Below are 18,229 nucleotides of genomic sequence, written 5' to 3' on the forward strand. Positions count from 1 at the left end.
TGGTTGAATTGGGTGCGTGAGCGTTTGGGAGGAAGTTTGATACTGCGGCTCCGCCTCCTGCTGCACGGATGATTCCTTCTGCGAATGCCTTGGGTCCAAACTTACGTTTTAACTTAACATGGCGGCGACCATGGTCGGACATTTATAGCTTCAATTCAATACAATAGAAGGAGGCGATGTTGAGTCGTCCATCTTTTTTTACAGTCTGTGGTACCTACTCATCGACCGTAAAAACAGTAGCTACTATAAAGTATGAATGTGGATGGTGTGAATGAATTCGGACGTACTACATTTGCCATGTTTGATACATCACGTGACGTATGTCGTCATAAGTTAGTCGTTAACTGGAATGACGTCAAACTAGTGCAATTTAACCACAAGGAACAGCTATTTAATATATGTATTTGCAATTGAATAGAGTCGCTTTACCGCTTGTGGTTTTTTTTTAAATAAAACAACACATCTTCTCCTTTTTATTTGATAACTCCTTTCCCTGGGGGCTCACGGGATAGTAAAGGGTCCATCGAATGAACTCTTCGGGATCTTGCCGGAAGTAGTAGGTCATCCGGGTACTTTTCGCCTATGTTTTTGGAATACTATGTATTCGGACAAACTACTTATCTCGCCTACTGCTTTTCACCTACTATATAGTATGGAAGTAAGCGGTTTCGGACACAGCCTTGGTCTTTTTTCAATCGCTTAAAACATATTAAACGTGGGGTGCATGATCTCTGAAAGCCAATGTTGACATTTGAAATTACCTAAACAAACATGCCCCTACCCCAAAAAAATCTGGACCTTCTTTTGATAGACCCACACATAAGCCACACAGGCAACAATGTGGTTTAGTAGACACGCCCCTTACTGCTGATTGGCTACAAGTATGTTTTGGTACTCGGCCCGACTCCCTTTTCCAAAGCGTTTCTCAAAAAGCGTGCACCTCGCCTTTTAATGGCTAATATCAAATTCAGCACAAACGGCTACAATCATTTGTGATTATTGTGATGTATATGTTTGTATTTTTACAAACCCGCTTAAGAACCCGGTTAATCTCCGCTTAATCTCCTTATCCGTTTATATATGTATATATATATATCTCCCAAGGGTTTTTCCTTCCTAGGACTTTTTTTTATTTCCTTGGCCAAAAAGGCCAGGGTTTTTTTTTCTCTTGTTCAGTCATACCGCAGCAAATTTAACTGCTTATGCTATCGTGTATTATGTTGTGCTATCTGTCGTTAACTATTGTGAAAAGCACTATATAAATAAAATTTAATTGAATTGAATTTTTAAGTCAGTGATGTTTATGTATGGTTAATAAAAATATATTTTCGAATATATTTGCTGAAATAAGGCCAGGACTGTGATTGGTTTAAATGAAAAATTATTTGTGCCAGTCATGTTAAGCAGTTGTCCACATGTTGAAAAACATCAACCAATCAGGTTTTAGGGTTGGGTATGGACTTGGGGTTAAGACTAGGCTTAAAGGTTTAGACACTGGGTCATGAAAAATCATTATTGATACATCCCTTTTTTTTCACGGCAATGGTATGATTAAAAATTGTTAGGAATACTTTAGGATATGATAGGAATGCTGCTCCAACAAAGCTCTCACTTAGTTAAAAGCTGTCGATTTGCAGTCTTGGATCTAAGGGTGGACCTGGTGCTTCTTAAAAACACCCTAGAGGACCGTAACCGTTAAACCCTGAGCTCTACATTCACAGTTACCTCATCTAAAGCCAGTGTTACAGATATGGTGACCCTGCAGCATCCCCAATCTCTTATCATCAGTACCAGGAGAGCGAGAGAGAGAGGGCAGTACACTCCAGTAAGCCATGGCACACAGTTAAATAAAGGACATGTACGGTGCTTCTGGCCTGTGCCGTTCTCTTTTCAGCCGTATGTACAGGAGAACAGGATAGTAATAATAAAAAGGGTCGCAAATAAGCGGAGCTGATGAGTTATCACGTGATACGCTTGAGTTCAGCACCACGGACATCACAGCTAACAAAGCCATTCGACACTAAAAAGTGAAGGTTTACAATAAGTTTTGAGACACCTGGTTTTGTGTTTTCTTCAGCAAATAATAAATAATATGGCTTTGCAAACAATTTTTTTGAATAATATTTTCCTCTGGCATTCCAAATAAACTGTTATATGTTAAAACAATCCTCTGCCTTGTATCACACGTTCTCTGCTGTCTGTGATACCTCTTTTTCTTGTAATAATTTAAGCCATTTAAAGCGCAAAGTAATTTAAGACATGCTTTTTTCCAGCATTAAATAATTGCGCATATACCAGTCATAACACGCACGCAAACATTAGTTAATCGCGTTGCGTGAATCTTTAAATAATCACCCAAACATTTTGCGTCTGATAGGGAAACTCCTAGAAATGCATTTGCAATAAGGTCAGTCGCAAAAATAAGACCACACCTTTTTAGCGCTAATGATCCACTGCGCGTCTTTAGTAAATCCGACAACGTTTTTTAACGACAAAATTATGTTTTGCGCAGGTGCAAGCTGTTAGTGAATCTGCTGTCGGCCATCTTTTTAGTTAGCATGTACAGTACATCAAACGATCAATCTTGGTTGTTGTCATATCTTTAGTCAACTCCAGCGAGTACGATGGACAAATGAGATGGACTTAAAGGTCATGGACCAACACATTTGTGCTGTAGCCTCCCGCACACATGCACTCAAATGCAAAATTTTATACAAACTCTTGTTAGGCTTTGACGTTTATTCAATTACTTCATTCCCCAGAGCTTTCCAACTGCTTAAGTCTTCTGTAAACAGACTGCACACCCCCAAAGTCAAGGACACACATATTTAACAAAGACTCAGCGTGTGCTGGTCTGTTGAATTTGACCATGAATGCTTTACTTTAAGCCTAAACTCTATCAAACGAAATTCTCACAATAAGCCTTTTCTGATTGTAGCAATCGTTTAAGGTACTGTGTTTTTGATGTTTGTAAAAGTACCTTGAAAGTACCATGTAAATACCATAGCACATACTTTTAAGTAAATTGTTACCCTGGAACACAAAACCAGTCACACGGGTATGTAGCAATAGCCAACAATACACTGTATGGGTCAAAATTATAGATTTTTTTATGCCAACAATCATTTATATATTAAGTAAAAATCATGTTCCATGAAGATATTTTCTTAATTCCTTACCGTATATATAACAAATATAAATTATTTATTATTAATAATACATGTTGCTAAGGACTATTTGGATGATTTTCTCAATATTTAGATTTTTTTGCAAACTCAGGATCCAGATATTGCCAAATATTGTCTTATCCAAACAAGGCATACATCAATAGAAAGCTTATTTTTTTAGTTTTAAACAAATAATTTATTCCATTTATTCAATTTCAAACATTGACCATTATAACTACTTGTGGTCGGGGGTCACGTGTGCAATATGTAAACAATATTTTGTACAATATTTGCTTTTAATGCCTCTGGTTGGATTAAATCCAGGGTCTTCAACCCTGCTCCTGGCGAGCTACCTGGATTAAACCATCAAAATATGAGGTGTACAAAATGGACAAAACGCTAATCATTTAAGGTATTTCCTTGGACCAGATAATTTGGAGAAAAAAAGCCTTCTGTGTTTCAGGGGATCTGTAGGGAATAAAACAAATAAAGGGAAATAAGTTATTTAAAAACAAAAAGCTCACAGGTAATAAAGCATAGATTGACTACAGTTTTATCAGTTATATTTATTGATCTTCTTTTGTTGTAATATTTTGTTGTCATTGTACTGGGCTACATCTTTATAAACTTGTGCACATGTGTGTTTTTTTTTGCCAAACCGCCTTAAATTCTTCTCAAAGCTGAGTTTTAGTATATACTCGAAACATACAAATGCAAGAAGCATATAAAATGTTTAATGCATCTTTAAAGAAATATTTGAAAAGTTGGACATCACTTTGGCCACTACTGTATATGTAAGGAATAACTGATGACGGCTGTTGAATTATTAGAAAATAATGCACACCTAAAGTGGTAATGCGGCACGACCGTAAGCGAAAAGTGCATTATTTTCAGTTGTACCACGGGGCTGTTGAATGCTTTGTTCTGATTGGTGGAGAAATGTATGGGTGTTGATTATTTTTCAATAACCGCACAGCTAACCTTTAAAATGTCTTAAAAAATAAGCAATATTTTTGGCAACCGTGGTATAAACAGAATAATTGACCCCAGTCCTTTGAATTATTCAAAAATAATGCACATCCGGCCGGTCGTCAATTATTCCTTACTTGTACCACAGGGCAGTTGAATGCTTTATTCTGATTGGTTGAGAAATGTTCCATGGGTGTTGATTATTTTTCAATAACCGCACAGCTAACCTTTAAAATGTCTTAAAAAATAAGCAATATTTTTGGCAACCGTGGTATAAGCAGAATAATTGACCCCAGTCCTTTGAATTATTCAAAAATAATGCACATCCGGCCGGTCGTCAATTATTCCTTACTTGTACCACAGGGCAGTTGAATGCTTTATTCTGAAAATTTTGCATTAATTTTTAATAAACGCACACCTCTTAAATTAATGTATTAAATGAACCACCATAATGTTATGTCTATAGTAACCATTGTATAAGTGGAATAATTGACTTCAGCTCTTTAAATTATTTGAAAAAAATGCACACTCCACTTTGCGTTGTGCCGCATTACCACCTTGGATGTGCATTATTTTCAAATAATTTACTGCCCCGTCGTCAATTATTCCGTACATAATTCAAAGGACTGGAGTCAGTTATTTTACTTAAACCATGGTTACCACAGACATTACTCTAGTGGTGATTTCAAGACATTTGACAAATATAAGGCATGCATTTATTGAAAAATAATGCACACCCGTTGAACATTTCGCAAACAATTAAAATAAAGCATTCAACAGACCCGTGGTATAAATCCAAGTACCGTAGTCAGAAAAACATGGTAATACCATGCTACATTTTGGTACTTTTTCTGTACTATACCTGTATTACAGCCTTTATTTTTAAACTTTCTCCATCTCTTTTCTTTTTTGTGTTACCACAAGCCTTCCGTTATGTCATCTTTCCATTAAAATCTCCCTCCCTGTAGTCCTCGTGTAAACAAAGTGCATTAAATAAAGGCAGAAGATGCACATTAACAATAAACCCCACTGATTCTGTTGCCCACGGCTTTCTACAGCATGTGGCCTAGCGGGGGGATAATCGCTCGCCTCTCATAATCTAGGTCACTTTTTGTTTGTGAGAGGTGGTCCCATGTGTTTCTTGGGTGGAGTACAGGGTGCATTTTGGACCATCATTAGTGACAGGTCCACGCTGAACAAAGTGGACGTCCGCTTTCCTGGTCTATCATTTGTTTATTTTCAATGTTGCTGGTTATATTTGTTTAATTTGCATTTTATCTTTTTAATGATCGCTGTATCCAGACAAGATGCTAAATGCTTAAAACTGCAAGCGAAGGCAAAGGACGGGCACTAACAAAACACAGTGTAAATTCTTTTATTGTGATCGCCTTTAAATTTGTGGTCAGCAGGGATCAGTCAAGTCCGTGTATCGGGTTTTCAAAAGAAGATTTGTTAATTGTACATTTTGTGTTAACAGGACCTGGTCATGCGACGGCTTTAAAGGGAGGGGCAATGGATAAAACGAAAGTGGACGTCCCGTACACCAGGTCTACACAAATGAACAAAAGGTGAGAGAGAGTTTATGTGATTGGGTTTACGTTGGGGTAGATCGGTAAGGAATAATCTGTCATGAGATTACAGTGTGTTTGGTCTTTGTTGTTGGATTAAGATAAAGTGTTTTTGTTATGTACTGTATGTCTTTCTTATGGATTTATTAGAATGTATTTATTTATATAATGTATGTAAATATGTTTATATTAAGCTATATTTCCAAAGCTATTTTTGTATGTTTTTAATTATGTGTCAATATCAATACCAACATTAAGCAATAAACTATAATACTGCAGACAGTTTAAGACAGAAGTATAGCTCCGTATTTATGCAAACGTAAGGGTCTGCTTACAGTATCTTGATGCAAATTTGTACGCGGATGCGCGTACAGGAGAGTTTAGCCCATGAGATGCATTGCACCTACATTGGCATGCATGTAAAAACAAACTATACTTCAGGCTTTGGCCACATAAAAGTAAGATTTAATGCAGATGTTGTCCTATTTGGTGCTTATTTAGAAACCGCTTTTCTTATTGAAATCCTTATCAGACTGTAATAACTAAAACGGCGTAACTGATATCAGATCAGTGTGAAAAGTCAACCAGACTTCAGTTCAGTAGATTACTTTTGTGTCACAAAGATGCACTACACCTCAGCAATACAAGGATCTTGTGGGTGTGTTTGGGTATCATCATTCCGAATCTTAATGCACACACTTGTTGCCATAGCCACGGCACAGGAGACGTGCACACGCTACGTTTTCTCCGGAGGCGGCGTGTCTCTTATCACAGGTCATGTGACCTCATCTCTTTTACCTGAGAGAAGGATGAAGTTTATCTCTTGCCGCTCTTCAACGCCTCTGTCAATCAGCATTACTGATACACGCAGACTTGTACAGCTCATTAAACATTGAAGCGGTTTCATCACCTCAGCTGAGAGCTCCATCTGCAGTTTCCATGTGCTTTTTTACCTTTTATCATCAGGATTTAATTCATTGTCGTTATGTTTTGTTACATAGTTACAGTTTTTCATATTGCTGTAGTTTAATTACAAAGACATTTCTTTGGCAGCGCAAAGGTCATGGGTTCGATCCCCAGAGAAATCATATACTAATGTATATCTTGAATGCACTGTTTAGGCACTTTGGATAAAAGCATCTGCCAAATGCATACTTGAGTGTCAGTGTATATACAGTATATTTTAGAGTAGATGGCATATTTAATTACATGCAAATAAAAACAAGTCTGTGAGAGACGATAGTGGAGATTTGTCATACGATAAGTCAAGGGTCTTCAACCTTTTTAAATAAAGGTCCCCTTAATAGAGAGGAGAGGCACGGACCTCCTGTATATATATGTATACGTATGTTTAATAGTTTTTTATTAGCCTATTAATGCAATTTTTTGATGCCTAAATTAAAAAAATATTTGAATTAAACTATATTTGGAGTTTAGCTTCAACCCTAATTAAACTACATGTAGTTTTCAAGTAATCCTGAATATAGACATACATACATAGATACGTCGTTAGCGGATGTTTATTTGGGCCACTATACAAAGGTCGTCCGGCATATTGGAATAGTTCAAGACTTGCCACGAATTGCTTTTCCTGCAGGTTACATGTTTAAATTGACACTTTGTAGTTTTTCAACCTTCATAATTTCAAGACCCTTGTGATGGTACATCGACTTAAAATAGGTTGAATGACTTGTCCACCATAGCCTGACGGGGTCTGTATCGATTTTACTTGTACTTTTAAACTTGAGGTTTCGGGTAGAAACTAAGCAGGGTGTACGATTCAGAGGCTGTGCGATCCTGAAAAACTGTGAGTGATGTCTGCAACTGGACCATTCCGAAATGCGGACATCTGCATAGGGTTGAGCGGTCAAATGACGTATCTATGTATGCAAATCTATGATCCTAAAGACTTCAATTAGATTTTTCAGATGAGTTTGATTGTGGTAGTAGTTTAACTTGCCTATACGAGGAGTATCCCTGATAATACCAGCACGGACCCCCAAGGGGCCTCGGACCCCTGTTGAAAACCCATGCTATAAATAGCTGTTTAATATGACGTGTATTAATAGTTTAAAACATTGCACAGAAAACAACAAACAGGCATAGGTAGTAAAATTGAAAGACCATTTTATGTTGTAATTTCCCATCACTTGGATCTAAATATGCAGGGTGTATTGGATAGTTGTCAGGGCGTTGCTAATATGTTTTAGTCTGTTTTAGCATGTTGCTGGTTGGATATGGCCGGGTCTGACGTTTCTTTGTGATGTAATATTCATGTAATTTAAAGTTAAAAAAAGTTAATGTTTTCATTAAATTCTCATGTCAGGGGAAAGAGCAACTCTCTCATTGTGAAAACGTTCAAACCACACGTGTTCTTGTCGCTGATATCTTTTGTTATTGTGGTGTTGGTACTTGATCTGTAATAAGCTCTGTTTGTCAGATGAGCCGCTTTTTATGTAAATTCATGGACTCTTCGAGCCACACCAAACACATGCAAATTGGCAGGAGGGGGTTTTGTTTTGTAAAGAATGCAAATGGAGGTTAGTGTGTGCGTTATATTTAGCTACTTGTCTTTTGTGGGAATGTAACGTTCAGATCAAATAATGAATTTTAATAGTTCCGTAAACGGTTAGATTTGTTTGCAAATGTGTCGATGCGTCACAGTGACATCCTCTGGTCCACACTGTGATTTAATTTCTGATTATAAGCAAACTAAATAAGATAATAACTTAGTTCAAATCATAGCCAAAGCATATCAACTAATACACTGAGCTAATGTTAATGTGTAAAATTAAAGGATAATTCCGGTATTTAACACTTTGAGTCTCATTTCTGGTTTGTTTTGGATGAACTACAGTGATGGACACTGACATTTTGACAATGGGTCGTGTCTTGACTTTTCGACTCATTTAGAAGCGTCTCTTGACTGCTTCAGAATGGAAGTCAATGGCCATGCACAAACATGTCATTAAAACAACACTTAACGTTCATTTTCAAAACTGTACTACTCACCGAGTGGTTCGTGGTGTTTGTTGATGATTAAAAACAAATATATTGGCGCAATGTATGTTTTTTAATCCATGTTATTTGCTATAGTGGAACTATTTTTTCAGATACCTCACAACCGCGTATATACTTCCGCTCTATATTTGAGTCTGAAGCATGAATGAACCTAGTCCAACAAACTGTAATAAAACGGTAGCATACTTTCAAAATCAAGTTTATTTATAACACTTACACCATCCAATATGTTTTTTTCATCAGCAGAACAATAAAGAAGATATTTTGCAGAAACCCCAGTGCTCCTTCATGCAAGTCAACAGATCCGCACACTTTAAGAGCTAAACAATATATATCCAATACAACAGTAATCCCCCATAACTCCGTGTGACATATTGACGTCTTGTGAAGCAAATCAATCAGTTTTTGCAAGAAACTGAACGTTATTTACAACTCTATTAGCGTAAATGCCAAAGCAGGAAGCGCGCTTTACGTTCAAGGCGATCTCTTCCACTGGTGCCGTTTGGTGGCTGTTGGCTATGGATGTTGGTCTCTCTGCGCCACCTATAGAGCGGGAGCGTGAAGCGCACTTCCTGCTTGGCAAAAGCTCTGCATTAACGCTGTAAAATATTTATATATATATTCGATTCTCAAAACTGAAAATTGAATGTCAACCCACGGAACGAATATTCTGGTCCAGCCCTACAAATATGGGAAAAATTTCTTCGGAGAGAAACCGAGCAAAAAACTACAACCACATGTAAACAGACCCTTTCCTGTTTCCCGGGAGCGAAGTGATATATCAGCGAGCAATGAGTCTTCCAAGAGAAGTCAATGAAATTTTACAAAATGCCAAATAAAACACGACAGAAACTGTATTTCGCTACACAACTTGTTTTTAATCATCAACGAACACCACGAACCACTCGGTGAGTAGTACAGTTTTGAAAATGAACGTTAAGTGTTGTTTTAATGACATGTTTGTGCATGGCCATTGACTTCCATTCTGAAGCAGTCAAGAGACGCTTCTAAACGAGTCAAAAACTCAAGACACGACCCATTGTCAACATTTCTGTGTCCATCACTGTAGTTCATCCAAAACAAACCAGAAATGAGACTCAAAGTGTTAAATACCGGAATTATCCTTTAATGTTTACAAATCTACAGATCTTTGAATTATTGCCCGGCTGCCAAAACATTCTTCGCACAGTGTTATGCTTGGCATATCCCCTCATCTTTAGCAAACCAAAACACATTTTTTTTCAAGGTATTTGTTCCAGAGGTCAGTTTAGCCGCCAGCAGCCAGACGAAGAAGAACACACAGACCGGAAACTAACTTCGGACATTCGCGTAACCATGACAACGCGTGTACGTCAGAAGAAATGGGGCAAAAAAGTTTAAGAACCACTTGTCCAGACGCTGTGAAACTGTGATTTTCAGTGATTGAAGCTTTCTAAAAGGCTTTTCTCTGACAAAGATAGAAGAGTTGAATCGTTTCTCTTTCCTCTCATCATCTTCTCTCGCCCACTCTAGTCTTTATTAGGATGAGAGATGCAGGTGGACACCTTTGCCTTTGGCTCTCAACACACACACACACACACACACACACACACACACACACACACACACACACACACACACACACACACACACACACACACACACACACACACACATTGAATGGCAGAGAGCGTAGCTTTCAGGTCATTCATTTGGTCATTAATGTCGGCCCGCGGGATAGCAACTGCAAATGGATTTTGCTGTGTGTGTGTGTGTTTGTGTACAAGAGTACAAAGCGGTGTCAAAAAATAAGTGTTTATTAAAGGCCAATATTTGCCCCCTAGAATACATTTTTTGGACTGTCATTTACCCTTGTAAGAGCCTGCTTTGTGTGTCAGCCATTCATAACATTTATAAGTAATATAAATTCCCATTCTGTCACTTTGAAAGCATATAATTTTTTTTTGCCATAAATACCATGTGACATTTCACGGTGCATCAATATTAGTACCATAGTATTATCTTCTGATAGCATTGCAATACATTTTGTGGGTATTTGGCAGATGTTTTTATATAAAGCGACTTTGGGTGCATTCAGTCTGTATTTTTTTCTCTTGGATTGAACCTGTGACATTTGCGTTTGCTAGCACCATGCTCTACGGATTGAACTAATACGACTTAACACTTGGCCAATAGGATAATATGCAATGGAAAATAGTGAATACTTTTGCAAGAGAGTGTGTGTTTGTGTATTAAATGTAGAAACAATGCCTTGCAATCATCCCGAACGCCTTGATTTCAAGTGCAAGGGTAACTCATATTTTCTTAAAAACATAAAAGGTTTATGTCATATTTGTGATTGCGTGTACCTACAAACAATCCCATTGCAAACTTAAAGGAGAGCTGATGGAATGCTGTAGTGTTACACATACACCACACTTGTCTTTACCTTCAGTCTGATACATGGTGCGTGTTGTTCTCAACCTGGGGAAATGATGCGGGCGACACCAAGACTCACTCCATTGATATCCAAGACAGTTTCCACCCTAATGACTGTTTGGCTTGTCATTTTGACGTGTGACTGTAATACTGCTAATGTAATTGTGTTTCGCCCGAACTTTCCACTTTGGAAGTATATTTTTCAGCTTGTAGGAGTTGTTTTCTTTTCCTGCCAAGAAAAATGCCAGTGCTAACCACCGTGACCAAATGTGATTTCTTTACCGCAGCGGCCTGACTCGGACCGTGGAGATCTCGGGAGAAAAGGGACCTCTGGGAATTAAAGTTATACCGTACTCTTCATCTCTGAGCGGAAGGTAAACTACAAACACACACCTGCTTGCTTGTGTAATGCTCACACATTCGCATGATAAGTTTAAAATCTGGGTTGAGCCACCGGGTTGATATTTAAAGGGGTCATATTATGATTTTTTTTGAAGATTTAAAATAAATATTTTGTGTCCCCAAAGTGCATATGTGAAGTTTTAGCACAAAATACCTCACAGGTAATTTATTATAGAATGTTAAAATTGCCACTTTGTAGGTGCGAGCAAAAATGTGGCGTTTTGGGTGTGTCCTCTAAAATGCAAATGAGCTGATGAAATGCAAACACTCATCGCCATGATGGTGGTTTGTTGAAACTGAAACTCAATTGTGCTGTCAATTATTTTTCACTCTCTCTTTCTCTCTGCACTAAATGGCCTAAAATTCCTAAAATTAAAACCCTGGCTAAATATCTGTCAAATAAAGCTTGCATCATTAACATTCAAAAATTACTCCAAGGTGGTATGTATGAGTTTTGACCATATTTTCTCGTTATTCCAGTTTAAAGGCCATAACACCAAGTTTATACAGTTTGGTGTCAAATTTTTGCCCGACCCAGGTTTTCCTGCAGAAAATTAGTTAGGTAAGGTGGTAGGTTTGGGCGGTTGGGCGGTGCCGGGGGCCTGGCAATCAAAGGGGCGTACGCGTCATGATGAAAATTAAAATATTTTTATTAAAAACTCAAAAATAACACTTAATTTTGAAGAAACTATGACAGAAAATGAGCACATATTTGATTATTAATGAATTAAATGTTTTTAACAGATACCTCTAATGGGAATAGCTGCGTGATTAAGTGAAACTAAAGGGTTAATAAACACAAACTGAAGCAGATTTGTAGAACGTCTGGCGAAGGATAATAGATAGCGCGAAGATTGTAAAAACTGATTATTTCCCACTATTAATTACATTATCTTAAAGGAGTGTAACTACTGTAACATGTAAATAATGCATATAAATAAAGTGAGCAAGAGCGCTCAACAATTATATCGAATCAATAAGCACGTGAAACCTAGCTAGCAGGTTGCTCAAACAACAAAATCACCAGCTAACTTACTTTAAATTTGCAAAAACTACAGACTAATACAATAACAGGCTTAAATAAACCCAAAACATAAGTCCATTTACAGTTCTCACGGACACGTTTTTTATCAACTGGCTATCCTCCAGACAGTGAATGATCACGTCTTTCTCTCATTTTGGCCATGTGGTGCGCGTGGCCGCTCGCGGTGTGAAGCGTGTCCTGCACTTGACGGCCTTTTGTGCAGCAATTTTTTTTTTGGACAACCTAGTTAAGGCGGTAAGGTTTTCCAGCTTAGGCTGGCCACCCGAACTGCAAAGTGCTGCGGGAAACCCTGCAACGAATGGCGTGATTTTGGAAATGGAAACATTATTGAAGATTATTGAAGAAATACATGCACTCTAAAATTGTTGGAAAATGTGGACAAACTCTATCGTTGGGTTAAATGGTGGCTCTCAGACTTTTTCGGCATGTGGCCCCCCTTGTGTATGGTGCATGTACTGGCCCCCTGGCACATTCTGCCCCCCCCTTGCACAATCTTCCGCAGTTTGAGAACCACTAGGTTAAATTAACCTAGAATATGTCAATCGCAACAGCTAAGTTTGTCCATATTTTCCCCAACCACGGTTAAAATTATCCAGCAATTTTTAAAGTGTGTTGTGCCATGCTTGATTATATTCTCATTATTTACATACTATTAGATCACATATAGGACATTTCCTCCATAATAAAACGCAGACATGGGAAGTAAGGAGTTGAATGGCTCTTTCAGGCTGCATGCACAGGTCAGAAGTGCAGGCCTCCGGGGCAAGGACACACACATGCTTAGAGACAGGAAGTTGTCCCTGGGTGGACGGTGACATACTTCCTGTTGTTGAGCCCTGTGCTCCCTGGTGTGGACCGGATGGAAATAGACTCTCTCTCTGTAGGTGGGCAGACCTGTTGAGTGGCCTGGTGAACCGCTTTCGGTCTGGGGTGTGTATGTCTCAATGGGAGCCTTGAAGTCTTTAAGGAAGTAACAACAAATTATATCCTGTATTTAGTCCAGTTGCCCTGTAGGTATAGAAGTTATCACTGCTAGCGTGAGAGGTCTTAACACAGATTATACACAGATGTAAGATCTTTATTAAGAGAAAAGACAGCTGGGATTTGTCCAAAAAGTGTTAAGTAGTATTAGGAATAATGCCCTGCTTGTCTTGAACTATACAGCAAATAGTGGAAGACCTAAACATCTTTTTTTCTAGTCTGAAGATGTGCATTTTTTTTTGTTTACATAACGTGACATTGCCATAATAAATTCAGTTATTGCTATTTATTTATTGTTTTCAATTTAATAATTTATTGGTTTGGGTTTTGATCTTCAAACAAAAAGCTGATAAGGATAAAACATCTACTTACCATAAGTTTTGGCTCTGATCAGATGTATTTATTGCTTTTCTAAAGCTGCAGTGTTATCTTTTTAACACAAACCATATGACAGATGTATTTATATTTTATTTTATGGCTGATTGGTCTAGTTTTATTGACAGAGGACTATTAAAGTTTCTCATAAAACTACATACATTTAAAGGGAATCTGTTATGCAAAATCTACTTTTACAAGGTGTTTGAACATAAATGTATGGGCAACACATTACAATAAGGTTCATTAGTTAACATTAGTTAACTATATTAGTTAACATGAACTAATAATGAACTGCACTTACACAGCATTTATTAATCTTCGTTAATGTTAAATTCAACAACTACTAATACTTTTTTAAAATCTTGTTAACGTTAGTTAATGCACTGTGAACTAACATGAACAAACAATTAAAAGCTTTATTTCTACTAACTAACATTAACAAAGATTAATAAAGACTGTAACAAATGTATTGCTCATGGGTTGTTTATATTAGTTAATACATTAACTAATGTTAACTAATGAACCTTTTTGTAAAGTGTTACTAATGTGGGTTGGCCGTATGTGAACACAACCACGCTAAAAAATAAATCCACACAATCTTTTTTTTGAATACCTTTTAAACCAAAGTTGTTTTATTAGACATGCCGTTTTGATTTTCTTGTTAATGTGACATCACACTGATAAAGCCCCACCCACAGTCACTGACTGACAGTCCTGCATTACTATAGTTTCCACCCTCAGCAAGTTGTACGGTGTCTACATATCTTAATAGTGAGATACTATTGTCCAATACTGGAATCAGATCCATTTAACCTGAAAGCTTTTGGTAAGGGAGTGAGAAGCTGTAGCTCATTTGCATTTAAAGGTACAGACACGAAAACAGCGCATTTTTGCTCCCACCCAAATAGGTGCATTTTGGACATGCTATAACAAATGATCCGTGGGGTATTTACAGACACATTTGGGCACACCCAAAATGTTACATCTTGTAAAAATGGGCATAATAGGTGCCCTTTAAAAAAATGTGTTTGAATTCATGAACATTTCATTCATCTTTCTGTTTGTGTCATTAGGACTCTGGGTCTTCATATCCGATCGGTGGAGGAAAACAGCCGCTCTGCGCGAGAGGGCATCTTTCAAGAGGACGAGTGCATTGTTCAGATCAATGACATCGAGTTAATAGACAAGTCCTTTGCTCAGTGAGTGTTTGACTCGTCCATCCCTCACGCTTTTATTGTTGTCATATGGATTACTAATCATCTCGCTCTCCACTTCATTCTTGCTTTTAACATCCGCCTTTTGTGTTGTTTTCTCTTTTCTTTGAGAGTTTTACTGCAATAACTTTACAACAAAAGAGGAAGCCCTTCTAACTTTCAAAAAGACGGGGATTAAATGAAATGGATAATTTTGAGAAATTCCTTGAGTTGGGGAAATAAAAACTGTAATGATGTCAGACATTTTTCTCCTGCGGTGTCCTGTAGTTAACTCCAAACGTTTTCGCTTTCTTAAAAAATGCAAAAATAATCTGAAGATTATTATGATTTTTTATATTAGTGTCGTTTATTAAATTGCTGTTGCCTTTATTTTATGGAAGCAACATAAAAAACACATGCTTTAAGGGACCTTCATACGATGACAAAAACTATAGCGGTAACTGTAACTTTATTAGTAGTGTAGTGTAGTGTAATATTGTCTTGTTTATACAGGTGCTGCAGCTCCCCCTTGTGTTTTTTAAAGAGATGTGCAATCATTGCGGTGATCTGAAATCATCACGATGAGGTCAAACAATTGTGATGAGACGATTATTTAATCATTGTGATAGCCCTAGTGGCTATCATGTCTTGCCATATCCAAACATCCTTCTTGGATATGAAATTGTTTAACGCCAAAAATTGAATTTTTTTTATAAACTTGCGTTCAAAACTACTAAGGCTGCTTCAAAAAGTAACTTCGCGTCTGCTTCCGTGTTGGATAAACAAAACTGCTTCGCTGTGTCGCATTGACGGCATCATCATCTTGCTGCCCCCTCCCCGTTCTGTGATTGGTTCCCTATTTCAGGGAAAAAATTGGTCCATGGTTTCCATGCTAGACTTGCAGCGTGAATAAATTTGCGCACAAGGCAGCATGGGGAAACCCAGGCTACTCTGCTCTAGATTACTCGTGAAATGTAACTTTTCATCATGCGAATTTTCCGCTCGAGTTTAATTTTTAATATTTGCACACAAAACGTGTTTTAGGGGACACGTTCGTGGCAATCGCGCTGCCCAGATCACATCATTCACATCGCCGCATGTGAATTTGTGTCTATTTGTGTCATTGCATTGATTTGGTATGTAATCTAGCTGTGCGAATAATATGCTTTTGGTTTGTACACAGCATTAAAGTCACAAAAATGAATGTAGATGACCTGCTGTTGCTTTACGTTTTCAATGAGACTGCTAACGTCTTTGATTCGGACACTGAAACCTACGACACTGAAAATTATATCTGGTTTTATCATTCACGAAACTGAAAAATCATGAAACTGACCCCAACGATAACGTTCTTCATATCTTTATTGTTACGGTTGTAGTGTGGACTCAGCTGTTCTTATTTTATAAAGATTTTTTAATCAAATTGGTTATATTTATCATTCAAGAGATTTATCCTTGGTAAACCACTACAATGCACAACCTCAATTGGCTTTTATCATGCTAGACTTCAGTGACATTGCATATTTCAGGGAGCTCTTATTGTAATCTGTTTAAAAAATCTTTTGAAGTGATTCCCACTGCATCGCTTCTAGTACTCTTATAAGTCAATGAATGCGTTTCTTTCTCCTCATGCAATGTAAGAATAACCCAAGAGTATTATAACATAGTTTTGCTCTTGACTTTGCAGATCTCAGGAGGTGTTTCGCCAAGCGATGTTTTCTCCCCCAGTGCGTTTGGAGGTGCTTCCTGTTGCCAACAAGGTTCGCTATGAAAAAAGCTTAATCGGGCAGCTTTTCAACAGCACCGATCCTGACCCTGTCCTCCCTAAAGTCAAAAGTCCCTTCTTGATCCGCAAAATGGGTTCCAGCACTGCTACCACGCCATCTCCGGAGCCCCCTGTTTCACAGACCCCGTCCCTTAAAGAGGAGGAGCTTCCACTCGCAAGACACAAGCCAGTCAACCTGGACATGCGCAAAGACACGCCCTCTCCTCCCGTCAGCGCATCACCGACCATGAAAGATCGCAGCGAGAGCCCTGCTCCCAAGACGCCGGCCCTCGCCACGCTGGTTGATATGATAAACAAAAAGCCTGAGAAGAAAATGAGGGTCGATTTGAGGAAAGGTAAGTTTATGTTTACAGTGTAAAAGCAGAACACACTATTAACATACTAGGGAAGTAAAATAAACGTCAACTTTGCCAAATCAAATTAGTTCCCACCCTAATATCCTTTTTGTAAAGTTAAACAGGGCTGTATGTAGGTTGTATTATGTTTGCTTTAAGCACGAAGGGTTAAACTCTGTCCAGTATGTGCATTCGTAGACAATATGATTTAACCTTTGTTAAAACTGCTGAATATCAACTTTATTCCTATTCTTATTTCATATCCTCTCTATCTCTGTCTGTGATTGACAGCTGCTATTGTTTAAAAGTTTAATGTCACATGTTCTTCTGGGAGATGAAATTTCATCGCTTGCAATCTTTAGTGCGCTGGATTGGCCCATGTACTTTATGACAGCTTTCAGTCAGGTAGAGAGAGAGAGAGAGAGAGACAGAGACCAATACTTGGCTTCAATAATCACAAGATTCAAGAGATCTGCTGTCTTGGCATGAATCTTAAAGCACTTGCTTTTCTTAATTCTATCTGTGTATTTTTTTCTGGAAAAATCCTACGAAACCGTTAATAACATGCCTAACTTACTCAAAATAATCCTAAGGCAAAAATACTTATTACATAATATTTCAATAATTGATCTGAACGTTTGTATTTCTAGTAAATCAGTTAATAAAGATAAACAGTTAATGGTGACCCAAAGATAACTGTGGTATCTATACCAACTACAGCAACACAGTTTATCTTTTATTTTTGTAGCAAAAAATGGCTATATAAATGGCTATCAATCTGCTAAAAACATAATTCCTACACTTTTACTATATTAAAATCACAAAAAAAGATCGCCAACGCGGTTATTTGTAACAGTGAAGCATAACAGAAACACACTAAATTCATATTAATTGTATAGTACACATTAAATGTTAATATAATTATACATGATTTTCGAGGATACATCACTCGTATTACTTACCAAA

At 37.7% G+C, this 18,229-nt stretch overlaps 1 protein-coding gene across 2 annotated transcripts in view; it reads left to right on the forward strand.

The window, feature by feature from the left end:
- Positions 1–18,229, forward strand: part of pard3ba (par-3 family cell polarity regulator beta a) — a 190,150-nt gene that overhangs the window by 56,378 nt on the left and 115,543 nt on the right. For both annotated transcript variants that reach the window (XM_073866239.1, XM_073866240.1), the window contains exons 5-8: positions 5,609–5,704; positions 11,431–11,517; positions 15,023–15,148; positions 16,830–17,263. In XM_073866239.1, coding sequence (XP_073722340.1) covers positions 5,609–5,704; positions 11,431–11,517; positions 15,023–15,148; positions 16,830–17,263 — 743 coding nt within the window. The remainder of the gene's footprint in view (positions 1–5,608; positions 5,705–11,430; positions 11,518–15,022; positions 15,149–16,829; positions 17,264–18,229) is intronic.

Source organism: Misgurnus anguillicaudatus, chromosome 3, assembly GCF_027580225.2.
Source record: "Misgurnus anguillicaudatus chromosome 3, ASM2758022v2, whole genome shotgun sequence".
Lineage (NCBI taxonomy): Eukaryota > Metazoa > Chordata > Actinopteri > Cypriniformes > Cobitidae > Misgurnus > Misgurnus anguillicaudatus.